At 35.5% G+C, this 17,594-nt stretch overlaps 1 protein-coding gene across 2 annotated transcripts in view; it reads right to left on the bottom strand.

Annotated features, from left to right (window-relative positions):
* Nucleotides 1–16,422, bottom strand: part of LOC113044338 (G protein-coupled receptor kinase 4-like) — a 29,879-nt gene extending 13,457 nt beyond the window's left edge. For both annotated transcript variants that reach the window (XM_026204245.1, XM_026204246.1), the window contains exons 1-8: nt 16,038–16,422; nt 9,563–9,658; nt 5,179–5,291; nt 4,816–4,893; nt 4,540–4,640; nt 3,036–3,128; nt 2,770–2,833; nt 2,381–2,521 (exon numbers count right to left, since the gene is read on the bottom strand). In XM_026204245.1, coding sequence (XP_026060030.1) covers nt 2,381–2,521; nt 2,770–2,833; nt 3,036–3,128; nt 4,540–4,640; nt 4,816–4,893; nt 5,179–5,291; nt 9,563–9,658; nt 16,038–16,089 — 738 coding nt within the window. In that variant the 5' untranslated portion in view covers nt 16,090–16,422. The remainder of the gene's footprint in view (nt 1–2,380; nt 2,522–2,769; nt 2,834–3,035; nt 3,129–4,539; nt 4,641–4,815; nt 4,894–5,178; nt 5,292–9,562; nt 9,659–16,037) is intronic.
* Nucleotides 16,423–17,594: the final 1,172 nt, after the last annotated feature.

Below are 17,594 nucleotides of genomic sequence, written 5' to 3'. Positions count from 1 at the left end.
ATCAAATTTTTGCCAGATACATGGCTCACAGAAGGTTGCTGTTGTAATTAGGTTTAAAGAAGCCCTTAAAACCCTGTTTATCTATATTATCTAATTATCTAATATTATTATTATTATGGTTGTTATTAATCGTGAATAAAGCTAAAGCTTTTGAGGCTATTATTTTGTGTTATTGAATTTGTCATGAAGATGTGACCATTTCTTCCTTTTATGCAGGCTTACTAAATAATCTTGATATAAAAAATGGGGGAGGGGGGGGGTGCCCTTTTTCAGTTTCAGCACATGCCCCTTAAAAGGTCTGTGCACGGCCCTGGTTTCCACTATACTCTCTCTCGCACATACATACATTCTTCTCTTACAAACATACATTCTATATATGTGTGTATATGTATGTGAAAGGAGAATGTATGTGTGTGAGAGTAGAAATATATGTATGTCTGTATGTGTAAGGAGAATGTTTAAGTGTGAAAGCAAAAATCTATGTATTTGTAAGGAGAATATGTGTGTGTGTGTGAAAGCAAAAATATATGCATATGAAAGGAGAATGTATGTGTGTGTAAGAGTAGAAATGTATGCATGTGTAAGAAGAATGTAAGTGTGTAAAAGCAAGAATATATGTATGTGAAAGGAGAATGTAAGTGTGTGAGAGTGCCAGAATGAATTAAGTCTTGTACGGCCCCTCATACAAACCAAACACCCACCCACACACACACACACACACACACACACACACACACACACACACACACACACACACACACACACACACACACACACACAATCATACAGATAACCAGTTATCTATTTAGTTAGTAACTGTAGGGTGAAGACAAAGTCTGAAGAGAGCACAAGCTGTGTCCCATCAAACATAGCTCATATTAGTCACAGCATTATGTCACTTTATACTGTTAAAGTTTACTTGTCATCCCAACTTTTAAACATGAGTCTGTTTATAACATACTGAATGAACAGTAGAGTGTGTGTGCATATGTGTGTGTGTGGGGGTTTAAGGTTTAGAGCACTTGACTCCGCTCTCTAATGCTGCTGTTTGGTCAGCATTGCTAGGCAACAGAGATGTTCTCATTTGTGGAGTAGCTCATGAAGAGCAATCGCTCCTGCCTGTAGCATGAATGTGCACAGAGACACACACACACATGCATGCTCTTGCACACAGACACACACACACACACACACACACACACACTTTCTTTTAAATTTAGATGCATGCTACATGCCTAAAAGACATTTGCACACAGCTGCAATGGGTGTGTATGTGACAGTGTGTGTCTGTGTGAGCTTGTGTGTTAGTGTGTGGGTGGGTGGACAGAGGCTCAGGTGCTCTACAGCTGTAGTGGAATGAATCAGAGGCCGACTTTACACTGCAGGCACTGTGTGCTATGTCTGTACACGTTCTCTTTTAAAATCCATTGTTTTAGAGGTTCTAGAATGTGTACTGTGTTACCAAATTCCAAAAGATAATTTAAAAAAGGCTGGAATAATGGCTGCTAAAAATGTAGCTTTGCCACCACAGGAATAAATTAAGATTCTAATGTCACAACACAGTAAATTTATAACTATTTTTTACATTCTTATAATTTTACTGTGTTTTTAATCAAATATTACAGCGGTTATCTTTAATAAAAAAAAGAAAAAAAAAACTTTTTTAGGTTTAGAATATTTAAATGTTCCAAAAGATAAAGTGCCAAGGCAATAAACCATCCATTCTCTTCAAGAAGTTTTTACATGGAGAAAGTGAATGGGGAAAATATTCCAATAACCCAATTGCAATCTATTGAAAGGGTAAATGAGAGCCATACAATGCAGTATCCCACGATTCCTCTATTTTTGTTTGAAACGTTAAAAAACTTGTAATAGAACATTCCTTACAAGTGGTACTAGTGAAGACAATAAGAGGAACATATGAACAAACCAGGGATGTGTTTTGTGTTCTGACCATTTCAAGGTTGTTATATAACTGCTTGGTGATATATGCTTTGTTTGAATATTTGTTTACCATGTAAATAGCTAAAATTCCTTTTTTACATTGCAAATAAATTATTTTTATGGTTGATATTTGGGATCACAGCAAAATAGCTGCATCCCTCTGTGATTTAGCTAGTCAGGAGGTACTGAAAATGATTCAGTTCATAGCTATTCGTTATGAACTATTACTCCAGACGAGATTTGTCCCATGAAAAGTACATTAATATTTGCCTGAAATATGTGGAATATTTTCCCTCTGTTGAGAACCTCACAGAAACTGAATCACAGTGGATTTAAATGTTTGTGGCACAAATAACACAGACAAGACCAGCATGCAACTGACACGACAGGTTAAGATAAAAGTAAAAATGAGGAATAAAAAGAAAGTAGTACTTACTACAAAACTACTGTTAACTTTTTCTAAAATGCGTTTTTCATTTAATGCCATTGCTTCACCTTTTCTTTTCTTCACCCGTTTCTTCTCCAGCTTTTTACAGGCGTACATCTTACCAGTGGCACGAACCTGGCAGGCACAAACCTAGTGGAAAGAATCAGGCAGCAATTAGTGCTAATTATTTATGTCATTTCTCTAAAGTGAAGCAAAAAATAACTGTGCACTTTCCTGCTGTGTGACGATTAAAAAGGTCATAAAAACTGCACTCACAATCATTACAAAATAACAGACTTGTTAAGAATAGTTTATGATGATTTTGAAATATACAACACGTTTTTCAATAAATATTCCAATATTTCATGTCAGATCGCAACAGTAATGAAATTACCCACCTCACCAAATCCGCCCTTGCCCAATACCCTGTAGTGTCTAAAAGTGTTTTTGGTAACTGGTTGCCTGCAAATAAAATAAAAGTCAATTCAATGCACAAAAAAAATATAATATAATTTTCCATTGCAAAAAGGATGATTTCATTACAACTAACATTCTGTGTATGTAATTCATGTTAAAACTTAGAGACGGTATATAACAGTATATAATCTGTCATAAAAGTGAAATCCCTCATAAAATCAGAAAGGTTGATAGAGATGCTTCTCACCTCTCCAACCACTTCCACTGAAGAAAACGGGAAAAGTACATTGTCTCCTGATATGCCGAGAATGGCTCTCCACTTAAATATTCACGAACTATCCTGAAAAGAAGAGAAGGAATGCTTGAGGAATGTGTAGAGGCCATAAAAATGCCATGGTGCATGAATATCGCAATAATACATAAAAAACAAAAAAACAAATTGGCTCTGTTACCATCTTTGTTCCATAACACTGCCATAATACTCGGTTTGCTAAATGGAGTTGCTTGTATGCCATGAAAAATGTCATTACATTTGTAGCATCTCTACTTGTTGGTTGCAACTCTTCAAAACTTAAATGACGGCGTGCGATCATCAATGATTATCTCCTCTAATGTAACACGCTATCACACTCAGATACATAAACATACACTTTAACAAAAATAATGCCCATAGAGATTTAACAGGAAGGGTTAAAGTACTCCGCCTCACCCCCTCTCCAACAGAAAGGAAGCCTAAACTAAACAGAACTAAAAGACTGAATGACGCAAATCACAAACACACAAAACACTGTTTAGATTCAAAGTCACGTGTTTACTTTATTCAGACAAACAGTATTACTACAGCTAACGGTTCATTCTAGAACAGTAGGTATTCACACTAATACCAGTAAATAACACAAACTGAGATCCATAAATGTATCACCACCAACCATAAACTAAATAACAAGCATGTGTAACACATGGACAAGCCTACTGCATTATCTTCAAGTAATAGTTCAACCAAAAAAACATTGAATTACTCTCATGAGGGTAAATTGTTTAAAAAAATTAAATAATGTGTACAGTCTTTGGAATGCATTAATTAATGTGCATGTGTGAACTGAAGATCTCAAGTACCAAAATGACCAATAAATAAATAAATAGAAAATCCATGAAAGCACCATTTTGCACCATTTTTAAAAAAGGATGCATTAAATTGAAAAGGCTTACAGTAAAGGCATTGATAATGTTACAAAATATTATGCTGTTCTTTTGAATTTTCTATTCATCAAAGACTCCTGATAAAAAAAAGTTGTGGTTTATACAAAAAAATTTGGCAGCACAACTGTTTTCGATAATGATAAGAAAGCACTCTTAAGCACCAAATCAACATATTAGAATGTTTGTAAAGGATAATGATAGAAGACTGGAGTAATGATGCTGTAAATTGAAAATAACTTTATAAAATATAGTATAAATTATACCTTTTTTTTTTTTTTTACCAATATTACCGTTTTACTGTATTTTAGATCAATTAAATCCAGCCTTGGTAGAATTGGTGAGTACTTCTTCTTTCAGTATTACTTACTACTAACTTCTTTCAAATTATCAATCAGTAGTGTAATATTGAATCAATACCTGGGAAAGTGTCTTAGAGATTATTATTCTACCGAAAGTTGTTGCATAGATGTTGCTTGACAGCAAAACTGCTGTTACTTACAGTAGATGGCTGGCAAATGAACTGGTTTGATTCAAAATAACAGTGTTATTACCTGGTGCACTCCTGGAACAGCTCTTTACAGGGACTCTGTTCCAGTTTCTGCCTGCATTCCCCAACCACATCCTGAGCCATCTCTGGTAGATGAGCTGCCGACTACAGTATGGGAAGGAGGGAGAGGAAACAGGAAGAGCGGTTGATAGGGTGCAATTTAAAAAGAGAGAGAGAGAGAGAGAGAGAGAGAGAGAGAGAGAAGTTCACGTTCAATCATTAATTCAGCAATTCTTTCAAAGTACACATGCATGTAGGAGTGTGCGAGAACAATATTTACCCCATTATTAAAATATGTGTCTAAAATATTTAAACCAACGTCTCTCCTCTTCTCATCAGGAGCCACCTGATACATTGCCTAAACAACCACACACACACACAAATAATGCTGAAATTAGAGATGAAATCACAGATTCAAATCATTATTCAAATGATTCAAAAGAACTGTTCACTAAAAGGGTCTTTGGGGAACCCTTTTGTAACCTTTATTTTTATGAGTGTTGTTAGGGTGCACAAAATGTGTATTCCATTAGAGTGAAAGTAAGAGAACAATTGCATTTTTGACATGGAGATGGTAAAAGAGTAAAAAGAGAAGTTAAAGAGAGGTGCAGACTATATGTATATTTGTGCAGAGGTTTCATACCACAGCATCCTGGAACTCTATGCACCGCCGTAATTTGGGCTGCGTGTCACAGAACTGCCGAAATAACTGACGACCAATTGGTTGCTTCTCACAAAGGCTAGTGTAATCCCTCTCTGAGAGTGATAAACAAGAGAGACAGAAAGAGGGTTAAACCTATCATTGTCATATGAGGAGTTTCCTTTAAAGGGTCACATTATTAAATATTAAATTGTCCTTTTGAAATGAAAGAGTTCATTGTGTTATGAAAATGCAGTGAAACTTTCACAAATCAAATGCAATAAGGCCATTTATTGAACCTATGTTAAAGAATTAGTTCAAGTTCAAGTTCAAATACTTCTACAGCAGTCTTGGTTCCAGTATTTCCCCATTTATTTTCCCCATAGGGGAATAAAATGATTATATCAAAATATGGCATGCAGTTGCATCAAACAATGGCATTAACATCATTCATTGTAAATTGTCATAATCGTAATTAACAATAGCAATACAAATTTCAAGGGAATAATTGTCAATTATGATTTCTGTCATAATCGTGCAGCCCTACGTACAAGACTGTGTACTTTACAGCTTAAACAAAAAAGCAATATGTGCATGTTGTCAAAATTTTACATACACTTTGCAGTATCTGCAAAATGTTAATATAAAAATAAGAGGGGTCATCCAAAATGCATGTTATTTGCATTTGCAAAATGCACTATTACAAAAGGCTCTAATTGTCCTTGATGCTCCAGAAGGAAAAACAATGCATTAAAACCCAGGGGTGTAAAGTTTGAACACAATTAAGATATCATATTTTTTCACTTAGTACTACCATTTAGAGTCTACAGAAGACACTTACATGTTTCCCAGAGAACAAAATGAGTTCACGTTACCCTGATTTTAAAGCATCGTGTTTCCTTCTGGAGCATCAGTGAGCATTTGAACCTTATGTAATATTGTGTGAGTCCCTCAGTTATCCTCAGTGTGAAAAGATGGATCTCAAAATCATACAGTCACTGTTGGAAAGGGTTCAAATGTGCAAAAGTTGCTGGAAAACCAAAGAATTTGTGGCAAGTGAAGGATTTTTCTAAAGAACAGAGGGCAGTTGAACTGTTTAGGACAAACGAGGTACTCATAAACAACTTTCACAAAAAAAACAAATAAATAAATAAAAATACAGCTGTGAACCATCCAGGTAACAACACAGTATTAAGAATCAAGTGTATGTACACTTAGCAGATACTGCGAAGTATATGTAAAATTTTGTTATTTATATATATACAGGGGTTGAACAATGAAACTGAAACACTGGCCAAAATAGCGTTGGAGGTTTCATGACTATATTTGTGCAGCCTGATGACCAATATTCAATGATTGCACATTCTGAATTAGCAGGGCAATAGCACAGCTGTACATAAAAAAACTGCAATGCATACAACATAATGAGAGACACATCAGAGTTCAAATGTGGACAAATTATTGGTGCGCTGGTGTATCTGTGACCAGAACAGCAAGTCTTTTTGGTGTACCGAGAGCCACAGTATCAGAGTGATGTCAGCATACCACCACGAAGGATGAACCACATCCAACAGGAGTAGCTGTTGATGAAAGAGGAAGCTGTTTGAATAGAAGTCCAGGTGCTAGCCTGGACTATATCCAGAAATCATGAAATCACAGCTGGTCAACTCATTGCAGAATTAAATGTGCACCTCAGTTTTCCTGTTTCCACCAAAACTATTAATCTAGCTCTGTCAATATACATGGTCGGGCTGCTATAGGCAAACCTTTGGTCACTTGTGCCGATGCCAAATACCGGTTTCAATGGTGCCAGCAGTGGAAATCTTGGGTTGTGGACAATGTGAAACATGTATTGTTCTCTGATGAGTCCATCTTCACTGTCTTTCCCACATCTGGGAGAGTTATGATGTGGAGAAGCCCCAAAGAAGCTTACCACCCGGACTGTTGCATGCCCAGAGTGAGCCATGGAGGTGGATCAGTAATGGTTTGAGCTACAATATCATGGCATTCCCCAGGCCCAATACTAGGCTAGATTGGCGCGTCACTGCCAAGGAGTACTGGACCATTCTGGAGGACCATGTGCACCCAATGGTTCAAGCCGTGTATCAGGATGATAATGCACCAATACACACAGCAAGAGTGGTGACAGAGTGGTTTGATGAACATGAAAGTGAAGTTGAACATCTCCCATGGCCTACACAGTCACCAGATCTGAATATTACTGAGCCAGTTTGGGGTGTTTTGGAAGAGCGTGTCAGGAAACGTTTTCCTCCACCAGCATCACGTACAGACCTGGCCACTGTTCTGCAAAAGAGGAATGACTTAAAATCCCTCTGACTACTGTGCAGGACTTGTATCTATCATTCCGAAGACCAACTGATTCTATATTGGCTGCGAAAGGAGGCTCTACTAAATCATCCTAATAAACTGTTGTGGTCTAAAACAAGGTGTTTCATTATCCAACCCCTGAAAATGGGTAAGCTCTAAAGTGTTCTTTTGTCATGATTTGCTTGTCACGATTCTCTCACTCACCGTATGTCTTTGCATCATCATGGATAATGTCACTTTTCAATAGAAATTTCATTGTTAAATACGATTATTAAAAAAAGTAGTTATAAAGTAGTAGAAATAATGTGGACTTATACAGTAGCTTTAACAAAAGCTTAAACGATCGTTTAACAACCTCATAGCTCAGAGTAAGTCTGTCTTTAAATGTTTACAATTTTCCTTAAAAATCGATTCCCCTATGAAAAAAAAATCCTGAATGTTGCATTCTATTTAACAGATTGTGTCAAAATGAAAGGAGAGGAATGGACTAAAATCCCTTATTTTAAAAAGGTATATCATTATCCGTTTAATATTAGATACTTTTAATGCAATGTGATAATAATTTCTCAACATATCTAACAGGTCACACAGCAAAACATGAAATGTGTGCTTTTATTTAGAAATAAAGTCCCCAGACACAAAACTGTACCATATTCATGGAATTTATCAGAGAGTGCAAAGCCTTCTATTTATGAGGTGCAAAGCCTTCAACTAACATTTTTGTGGACCTTAGGGGAAAAAATAAAATGCTTTAAATGTGATATGACCCCTTTAATCAAATATTTCCTTCATACACACAGAAAGTGCATAACTCAGCATACAACCACGGCACTAAATCACAGCGATGGTGAGCAGAGCTCAAGCTGAGGAACCCTTTGGGTCTGGTGCATTCTGGGCCAAGAGGAAACGGACTCAGCCGGGACTTCCTCACTGAGCAAAGGTCTACAGCTGTCTGACGCAAACACACACACACCTGCCCACACACCAGAATACATTTAACTGACAGCAACATTCTAAACAATATAAAGCCTTTAATAAAAAAATCCACTAGCAAGTATGCTTTGTTTAGTGAACCACAAAATAAACCAACCCTTTTAAGAACCAAATTAAAATATATATTTTTAAATGTACTCCTTTTGGGGTACACAAGGTTCAACAAGTAAAAAAAAAAAAAAAAAAAAAGTTTAATATTATAAATCTGATAAAAAAAAGAGAAAGGTAAACAATTTTTGTTCAAGCTCTTGTTCTGTCCAGGCTGGACTATAGCAATGCTCTCATGACAGTTCTATAAAACCTTTACAATTAATCCAGAACGCGGCAGCAAGATTCATTTTTAATGAGTCAGAAAGAATGCACGTCACACCTCTGTTTATCAATTTGCACTGACACCAATAGCTGCTCGCATAAAATTCAAGGCATTGATGTTTGCCTACAAAACTACCACTGGCTCTGCACTCCTTTACCTAAATTCATTAGTTCAGACTTATGTGCCCTCTAGAAGTTTGCATTCTGCAAGTGATCATCACTTGATTGTGCCATCACAAAGAAGCACAAACTCACTTTTACAGACTTTTAAATGAAATGTTCCCTCCAACGCCCAACTCAATCTGATCTTTATTTGACCCTCTAACTCTAGCACTCACGATTCTAATTCTATTCTTAAAAAAAACACTTCTCCCTTTTAGACTTACACTCTTCATTTACTGCTACATCAAATCACACTAATGAGATATACTTGCAAACTTTCATTTAAGCCACTAAAAAAAAAAACCTGTGGTTGGAAGTGTTTTGCTTCCTGTGGTTGGAAGGACTGTTTGTCTGTATACAAATACAAACTAACTGGTATTTTATTAATACCTCAGTTTAGCGCAATTAATTATAATAAAAATAAAAACAAACATGAAAAGCGTTAAAAAAAATGAACACAATTAATCATGCCTCTTCACCCGTATCTAAATTCTGTCTGGAGGGATTTTCCTACCCTCAAAGCAATTCAAGCGTGAAGCGCCATGTCTGAATGCAGATCTTCTGAATGCTCTCTTTCATACATCCATCTTACCAATAGTGCGTCTAAGTTCCTCGCAGAGGCTGATATGAGGCAGTTTGAGCATCTCCTTCCATTTCTTGCTCCGTCCGTTCCGTTTCCCTCCTCCTCCTATGACAGACAAGGTGAGAAACTGTTAAGATGAACTCAATGCAAATTACAATTAAAATGAACACTATGCCTCTTTACTATCATTTGTCAGTCAGTATCTGTGGTTAAAATAAATATATACATAGAAAATAAATATAATAATAATTTTGGCATTGACTTATTCCACACGAGTGAACCGTGTACATCCAGGTGCACATACTTTGCTTTATTCACAATCAGTAATATTCATTCATATAATTCAAATGTTTTTTTGTTTTTTTTAAATGTAATAACCCCCTGTCACAAAGGCCAGAAACGCAAGTTTTCCAGAAATCCTTTCTCTCATGTTTCCTGAGTTCTGAATCAATCAAATAAACAAACAAACATTGCTCCATACATCTGGTAATCAATGCTATTAATCCCAAAAGAGCATTGCCTTTAGAGAGATGCATGACAGCTGGCAAAGTTTGAACCTGTACGATCATTTGAAATAATCAGACCTTGTTTTCACATAATTGTTTAATGCAAAACATGCAAGCAGCTTTCAAGAGTGTAATCAAAAGCTTGCCGTCTTGAGGCCAAAAGCATTCCTGGGAAAACAGTTTTCCTCAAAACAGAGGAATGAGAAGAGTTTATCCTTCAGGATTTACTGTAATTTCAGCAACATTACAGACAGCCTTACAAGTCATGCTCTTGAAAAAACACACAGACTGAGAACTGCTGGCCTCTGAAATTACCCTTGGGCGGTCAAATACTTTTGGGGTAAGAAGTAGGTGATTAATCTACATCTTATTGTTTGTATCATTTCCTTATGAAACCCATAGCAATATGTTTTGCAAACCTGTCTGAGAGAGAGCAGTTTTTGGTCTATGTATACATGCATACACATGTCTTGGATGTTTTATCTCATCTAACCTCCAGTTACTTTTTAACGTAATTAACTACCTTTACTTCCATTACATTTACATTTATGCATTTAGCAGACGCTTTTATCTAAAGCAACTTACAGTGCATTCAGCCAATATATATATATATATTTATCAGTATGTTACATTATAAATAGTTAATTTGCTAATTTAGCGGCATTGTGATCACCATCTAATATAAACAGCAGTCTCTAGTAATTAAGATCTAAGATGTAAATTGACAGTGACTGCACAGATGCACATAGTACAACATGTTCATTCTTGCATTTGATTATACATTGACAACACATCACTCACTCAATACTAATGCAATAATATGCACACACACACACACACAAACACACACAACCGCTGAGCTGTTTGACCAGTCATACCCTCACACATGATACACTTTGTGCAATCTACACTAGAAGTACAGAAATTAGCAACCGCTGAAGTGAAACAAAAGAAGAGACTATAATAAACGCCCTTTCATGCCACAAGTCAAAGGACTGTCTATGCAAGGATATAAGCAATTTTTGGAACAGTTCTTGTAAAGGTACACAAATATATTTTCTATTTTTCCATAATGGACAAGATAAACAGGAGGAAAATCAAGATGACTGGCTGAAAACAAGAAAAATAGATCAACACTTTCACTGCAAATCAATTTGCCTACAGACACGCAATAACTCCAACTATTTCCTCATTATTCAACACAAACAGAAACACAACAATTATGCCGTTTCAACATTCCTCTAAAATGTATTTGGGAAGTCGACATAAAACACTTTTTGAAAGTTGGCATGTCCTGCTGTACTCTGTCTTAAAATATTTTAAACAGCATCTTGCTTTTAATAAAAATATAAAAAATACTGTGCTTACAGGATTTATGAGCTCATAATAATTGCAAGATTATGGCAATGAGGAGTTTAAAAAGAGTGGAAAAAAACTTAAGAGAACTAATGACCTGTTGCTTTCCTTTGTGCATTCGTATGAATCATAACCTAATGTATAATGTTTAGAAAATAAAAATAACATCTAATCTAAAAATATAAATAAAATCTACAAATTAAATAATACAAATGAAAAATATATAAAATGTATAAAATAAAATCTAACTAAAATCTATAATCTATCTAAAATCTATAAATTAATCTGATTTTAAAGATATATAAAATATATAAAATAAAATATCAAAAATAGAAAAAAAAATGTAGTAAATAAATAATAGAAATTTAATGCCAAATACTTAAATCATTTGATGAAAGATAGATCACAGAAAATGCTGAATACTGAAATCGATGGATGAAATCTTTTCATTTGTCAACTTTATTAATGTAATAATTTTAGACGACCTCAGATATGCATTTTTTGGCCCTATCATAAAGAACAGCCTTATTTTTGCAAGCGAAGGCCTATCTGAGATAACTGTACACAACCTGATAAATTCTCTACCAAACAAAGAAGGGAAGAATATCCAATCAACTAACACACTTAAAGGAAACTACTACTGGCACAACTGTGAACAAAAAAATGCCTTTTAAAAAAGCAGTGGTTCTCAGTCATTTTAACTCCTATGTAGGCTAAGATATTTCTTTGAGTTCTTCTGCTGTAACGATGATAATACTGTTTGTTTTCCCGGAAACTAGGAGTGCCGATTGGTTAAAACAATTAAGCATAATTTAATGTTATTCCAGAAGTTTCAAGAACTGTATGTTCTGCAAAAACCACAACAACACCAGTTATTCTGTCGGAAAATAAACATGACATCTAATGTCAGTTTACACGTTCATTTTAAAGACTTTTAGCATTTAAAGTGGTTAAGTTAGTCAGATTGTTTTAATCTTTGCTGAGGCCCTCGTTGTCCCAGGTTGAAAGCTGGTATATTGAAGATTCTCAATTATTAAAAGTAATAGTAATCTTAAAATTGGCATGAAATAAAAATGCCTGCTATTTTGTTTGAAAGCATGTTATAGATCTTATTGTATGCGATTACTCTGAGCATGTACATTTCTCAAAATCACATCAACAACTGATGCATAGAACCAAGTCCTCCCAACATTTTCTATTTTTTGATAATCTGTTATACAATACACTCAGATATAAGCCACAATATGGAAGAAAAGATCTATGGCTACTTCGGTTTCATGTCAATATCAAAGCTTCCTCTAAGAAAAATAGTCCTAGTTTTATCTTTTTTTGGGGGGGCTAGCTGAGCCACTTTATAATTTCATCACACTAAGAATGACGTATTGATCTATTGGTCATACGGCTTTTCATGATACAAATTTGCGAAACATCTTCACATTTGCATCTATATGAATGGAATTCTACTGAATTAAAAGTGTGACTGCCCCTTTATTGCGGTTAAGGCTAGAGGGGATACAGCTACGGCCACTTGGGCTTACTGGGCATGCGCATATTAATATTACATAATTTTTGTCATGCTGAATAACAATAATTAGGGGAGTGCTGGGCACAAAGTAACTGGGGTGTTAGTTGTAACACACATGCTTTAACCTCCTGAGACCTTGCATCCTCATATAAGGACATTATATTTTAGTGAATTTCTCTGAGACTGTACATGCCACAGTTTAAGTCTGGATGTCCTGTATAGAGCACATTCAGGGCTTTTCGGAGAAACCAAATGTTTGAATGTTGCACTATGACCACTCCCTCTCCATGGTCATCTAATATGTCTGATATTAATTTAGTGACACTCTTATGCAAATATGATCATATTTTGTAATTATCATTTAAATCTGATTATTTTTTAAAATGAGTGTCATAAATCATCGTTTGGGGTTTCAAATCAAAATATGACTTTCTGTAACAAAACAGGACGTTGATTTCATATATGTCCTCATATGAGGACACCGGGACTAAAAGCATGTTTATTATCATCATAGTTGAGAATTATATTTATACAAAGTTTGGTAAAAAAAAAATAAAAAATAAAAAAATAAATAATGAAAACTAAAAATGTATTGGTGATTAAAAAAAAAAAGTTTTTGCCTATACAAAAAAAAAAAATCATAAAATGTTTTGGCATGTATAAAGAGGTTAAATATAGCCACACATGCTATTTTACCATAGTAAAATGTAATTACTCATTTATATGGGCTGTCCCAAGCAGAGATGTATAAAGTACTAGAGAACCATACTTGAGTAAAAGTACAAGTGCTCTATCAAAAAAGTGACTTGAGTAGAAGTAGAAGTGCTCTTTAAGCACCACACTTAAGTAGAAGTACTAAAGTATTCAACATTTTTTGTACTTAAGTATTGCAAGTAGTCTATTTTAAAATTTACTACTCAAGTACTGAAAGTAAAAGTAGAAGTATTGTGTTATGTAGCTATTAAAGAAAGTAGTCAAAAGTTTGAACATATTGTTTTTACTATTTCAAATGATTAACCTAAAGGACAATCACAATTCCTTTGACTGTAACTTCTTGTAAACAAAAAACGGTTACTAGGGTTAGTTAGCCCAATTTGCAAAATGATGTCATTAATAACTTACCCTCATGTTGTTTCAAACCCATAAGACCTCAGAGGGTCATTTAGAATTTTTTGAAGCATCGAAAATACATTTTGGTCCAAAAATAGCAAAAACTATGACTTTATTCAGCATTGTCTTCTCTTCCGTGTCTGTTTTAAGACAGTTAAAAACAAAGCAGTTTGTGATATCTGGTTCGCGAACGAATCATTCGATGTAACCGGATCTTTTTGAAACAGTCCACCAAATCGAACTGAATCGTTTTAAACAGTTCGCGTCTCCAATACGCATTAATCCACAGATGAATTAAGACGTTAACTTGTTTAATGTGTCTGACACTCCCTCGGAGTTAAAACAAACCAATATCCCGGAGTAATTCATTGACTCAAACAGTACACTGACTGAACTGATGTGAAGAGAGAACTGAAGATGAACACCGAGCCGAGCCAGATAATGACTCGTTCACGAGTCAAGAACCGTTTCTGTCAGACGCGTCCGATTCGTGAACCGAGGAGCTGATGATACTGCGCATGTGTGATTTAGCGTGAAGCAAACCGACACACAGAGCGTCTGGAACCGAACTGTTTTCTTTTGGTGATTGATTCTGAACTGATTCTGTGTTAATGTTATGAGCCCATGTGCAGCCAACGCCAATGACGCCATTGCATCGAGCGCAAAAGAATCGGTGAACTGTTTTCTTCAACTGGTTTATTGAATCGAACTGTCAGAAAGAACTAACGTTACTGGTCATCCGAAAACCGATGCAACCGGTTCTTGACTCGTGAACGAGTCATTATCTGGCTCGGCTCGGTGTTCATCTCTCTCTTCACAGCAGTTCATTCAGCACGCGCAGTCTCGCTTGATTCGCTCAGTGCCAGCTTCATCAAACCTGCCATCTACAGTTCTGGCAGTGGTTTGTAATGGAATTATTCGTAAGATTATTATAATTGTAACGAGTAACGATGCAGCACATAAAAAAAATATTGGAGTAAAAGTATTAAACTCAGCGAAAATATGTACCGAAGTAAAAGTGGAAGTAGGAGAAAAAAATAATACTCTAGAAAAGTACAGATACCGCCTTTTAGTACTTAAGTACAGTAGTGAAGTAGTTCTACTTCGTTACTATACATCTCTGGTCCCAAGGTTGGGATCAATAATCAGATTATTTTAAATTCTTAAAAAATGACATTATTTTATTTGAATTTTTATTTTGTTTTATTAGAAGTTTTTATTATTTATTTATTTTTTCATTTGATCAGATAAAATTTTAACCTGTCATATGGTCATGTTACAACGTGCCCCTCAGATGTTACAATGCACCCCACAGTATGAATTGAAATTGTATGCCTACTTTTAAAATCCTGTCAAATACTGTCATTCGAGGGAATTCGTATTACTGTGAGTGTGAGCGTTTTTCCTAAACTTTTGATTCGCCAAACTTGCGTCGATCCGGAGTAATAGGCAACGGTAAAATATCCTGTTAGACAGTTTATTTAAAAATAAAACACATTTGAGCGCTCATGCCGCGCTTGCCCAATCAGAATCGAGTGGTTTGGTCATACCTAATTTATCAGAGATAAGATAGCGGTCCAGCAAGAAGCAACCCGAGCTCACAATTATCATAGTGCACTCCTTTGTGCGCAGAAAGAGGGGCAACCTTGCGGCCTACAACTGCAGTTCAACCTCCCTCCCAGGTGAATAGACGGGGATGGGTGTACACTGCGGTCTCTGCGTTATGAATCCAGGGGAAAATACACAGTAACCTCCATTAGGGGTCTGACAGAGGAGACTGAGCATAATCAGTGCGTAATAGCATACTGAATGAGATGCTATTTATCAGAGAGCACTTTTGAAAGCACATTCAACAATGTATACAGATGTGGCGAAGATACTCAGATCCAGTGAGACGCTGAATTCAGCCTCGTCCGTGTTAAAGTTAATACGGGATTCATTAAGACGCGTCCGGCGATAATTGCTTGCGCCATTGCGCGTCTCTTACCTTCCCTCGCCTTCAGCAGCACGGTGTTGGCCACGATATTCTCAATCTCCATTGTCAGAAAAAAGATCCCATACAGTCCCGATACATTTCACTTAGGAGGAAAAAGACAAGGACGCGCGCGCTGTTGGTGGCGGTGAGGATGAGGGTGATGATCGGTGGTGAGGATGGTTGTGATCGGCGTGAATTTGGCGTTGGCACATTGCAGGTTAATTGTATTTCTCCATATCTCGCTGTTGAACCCCCCACCTTTTCGCTCGCCGTGGACATGTACTCTCTCTCCCCCTTGTTAGCATTCAGTGCTCAGCAGTCCTTCCTGTCTCGAGCAGCACTCGCTTACTCCGTCAGCTCTGGAGGAGGAGGGATCATCTTACAACCAGAATGAGTGTAACCCAGCAGCAGTCTCGCTCTCTAGCTCAGAGTCATCAGGGCATTTACATTACTGCCAAAGACAAAAGACATACATCATGCATGCATGCATATATATATATATATATATATATATATATATATATATATATATATATAGTATTATTATTATTATTATACAAATTATAAATACTCTACACCACTGCACATTTCTAATTCACTATTCATGCATAAAGTTCACCTTATCAATACAATATAGAAATACTTTTTTGCAGTTGTTTTTTTTTTTTACCTAGAATCAATAATGCAACAATGTAAAAATATAAAATATGAATTCTTACATATTTAAATGTAGGCGATAGATAGATAGATGCAGGGTATTTTTATTAGGTGTATAAATATGTAAATGAATCTGTATTATATTTAAATATATTATTTAAAATACATGTTATTATATAATACTTATTTTTCACTAAGGTTGCAAATGTCTCATTCCCGATTCATGCATAAAGTGCACCTTATCAATACAATATAGATGTGTTTGTTACCTGGAATAAATACTGCAACAATGGGAAAAAATCTAATACAGATTTCTTGTTTATTTAAATGTTTGTAGTGAAATTGAATGGCTGGATTTTTACTGATGTTAGAATATTTAAAATGATCAAACAGCATGAAAGAGTTCTGTTATACAATTACTGTAGTTACTATTACATATGTATCACATAATATAATAGAATTAGTTAATAGCTTAACATGTTATACATTTTTTATTAAGTGTTATGTATGTATAAAATATATTTTAAAACAACAATTACTGCATTTGCATCCGTGGTTCTTTAAAAAAGGGACGAGGTCCACTAGGGGGCCTCAGCAAACGATGCGCAACATACAGTACAGTATGAACTTTAAATTTCTTTTTAATATCTCCTGAGCAACTGTTGTTTTTGTTGAAGAACATACATTTCTTGAAACTTCTGGGATTATAACATTAATGATGGTTAATTATTTTAGGTGACACGCTTAGTAAAAAGTTTGCAAACAAGCAGCATTTTCATTAGAAGTGCTTGAGGAAATAATTTATGTGACTAATTTATTCTAGTTTAAGAGATTTTAATCAAATAAAAGGTTTCTTTAGGGGGAAAAACAACAAAAATACACAGTTCAATTCAAAACAGTTTGTAGTGAAAT

The sequence above is a fragment of the Carassius auratus genome, chromosome 26 (assembly GCF_003368295.1).
Source record: "Carassius auratus strain Wakin chromosome 26, ASM336829v1, whole genome shotgun sequence".
Taxonomy (NCBI): domain Eukaryota; kingdom Metazoa; phylum Chordata; class Actinopteri; order Cypriniformes; family Cyprinidae; genus Carassius; species Carassius auratus.
Note: the sequence above shows the minus strand (reverse complement) of the source record. Positions and strands in the feature narration are given on the sequence as shown.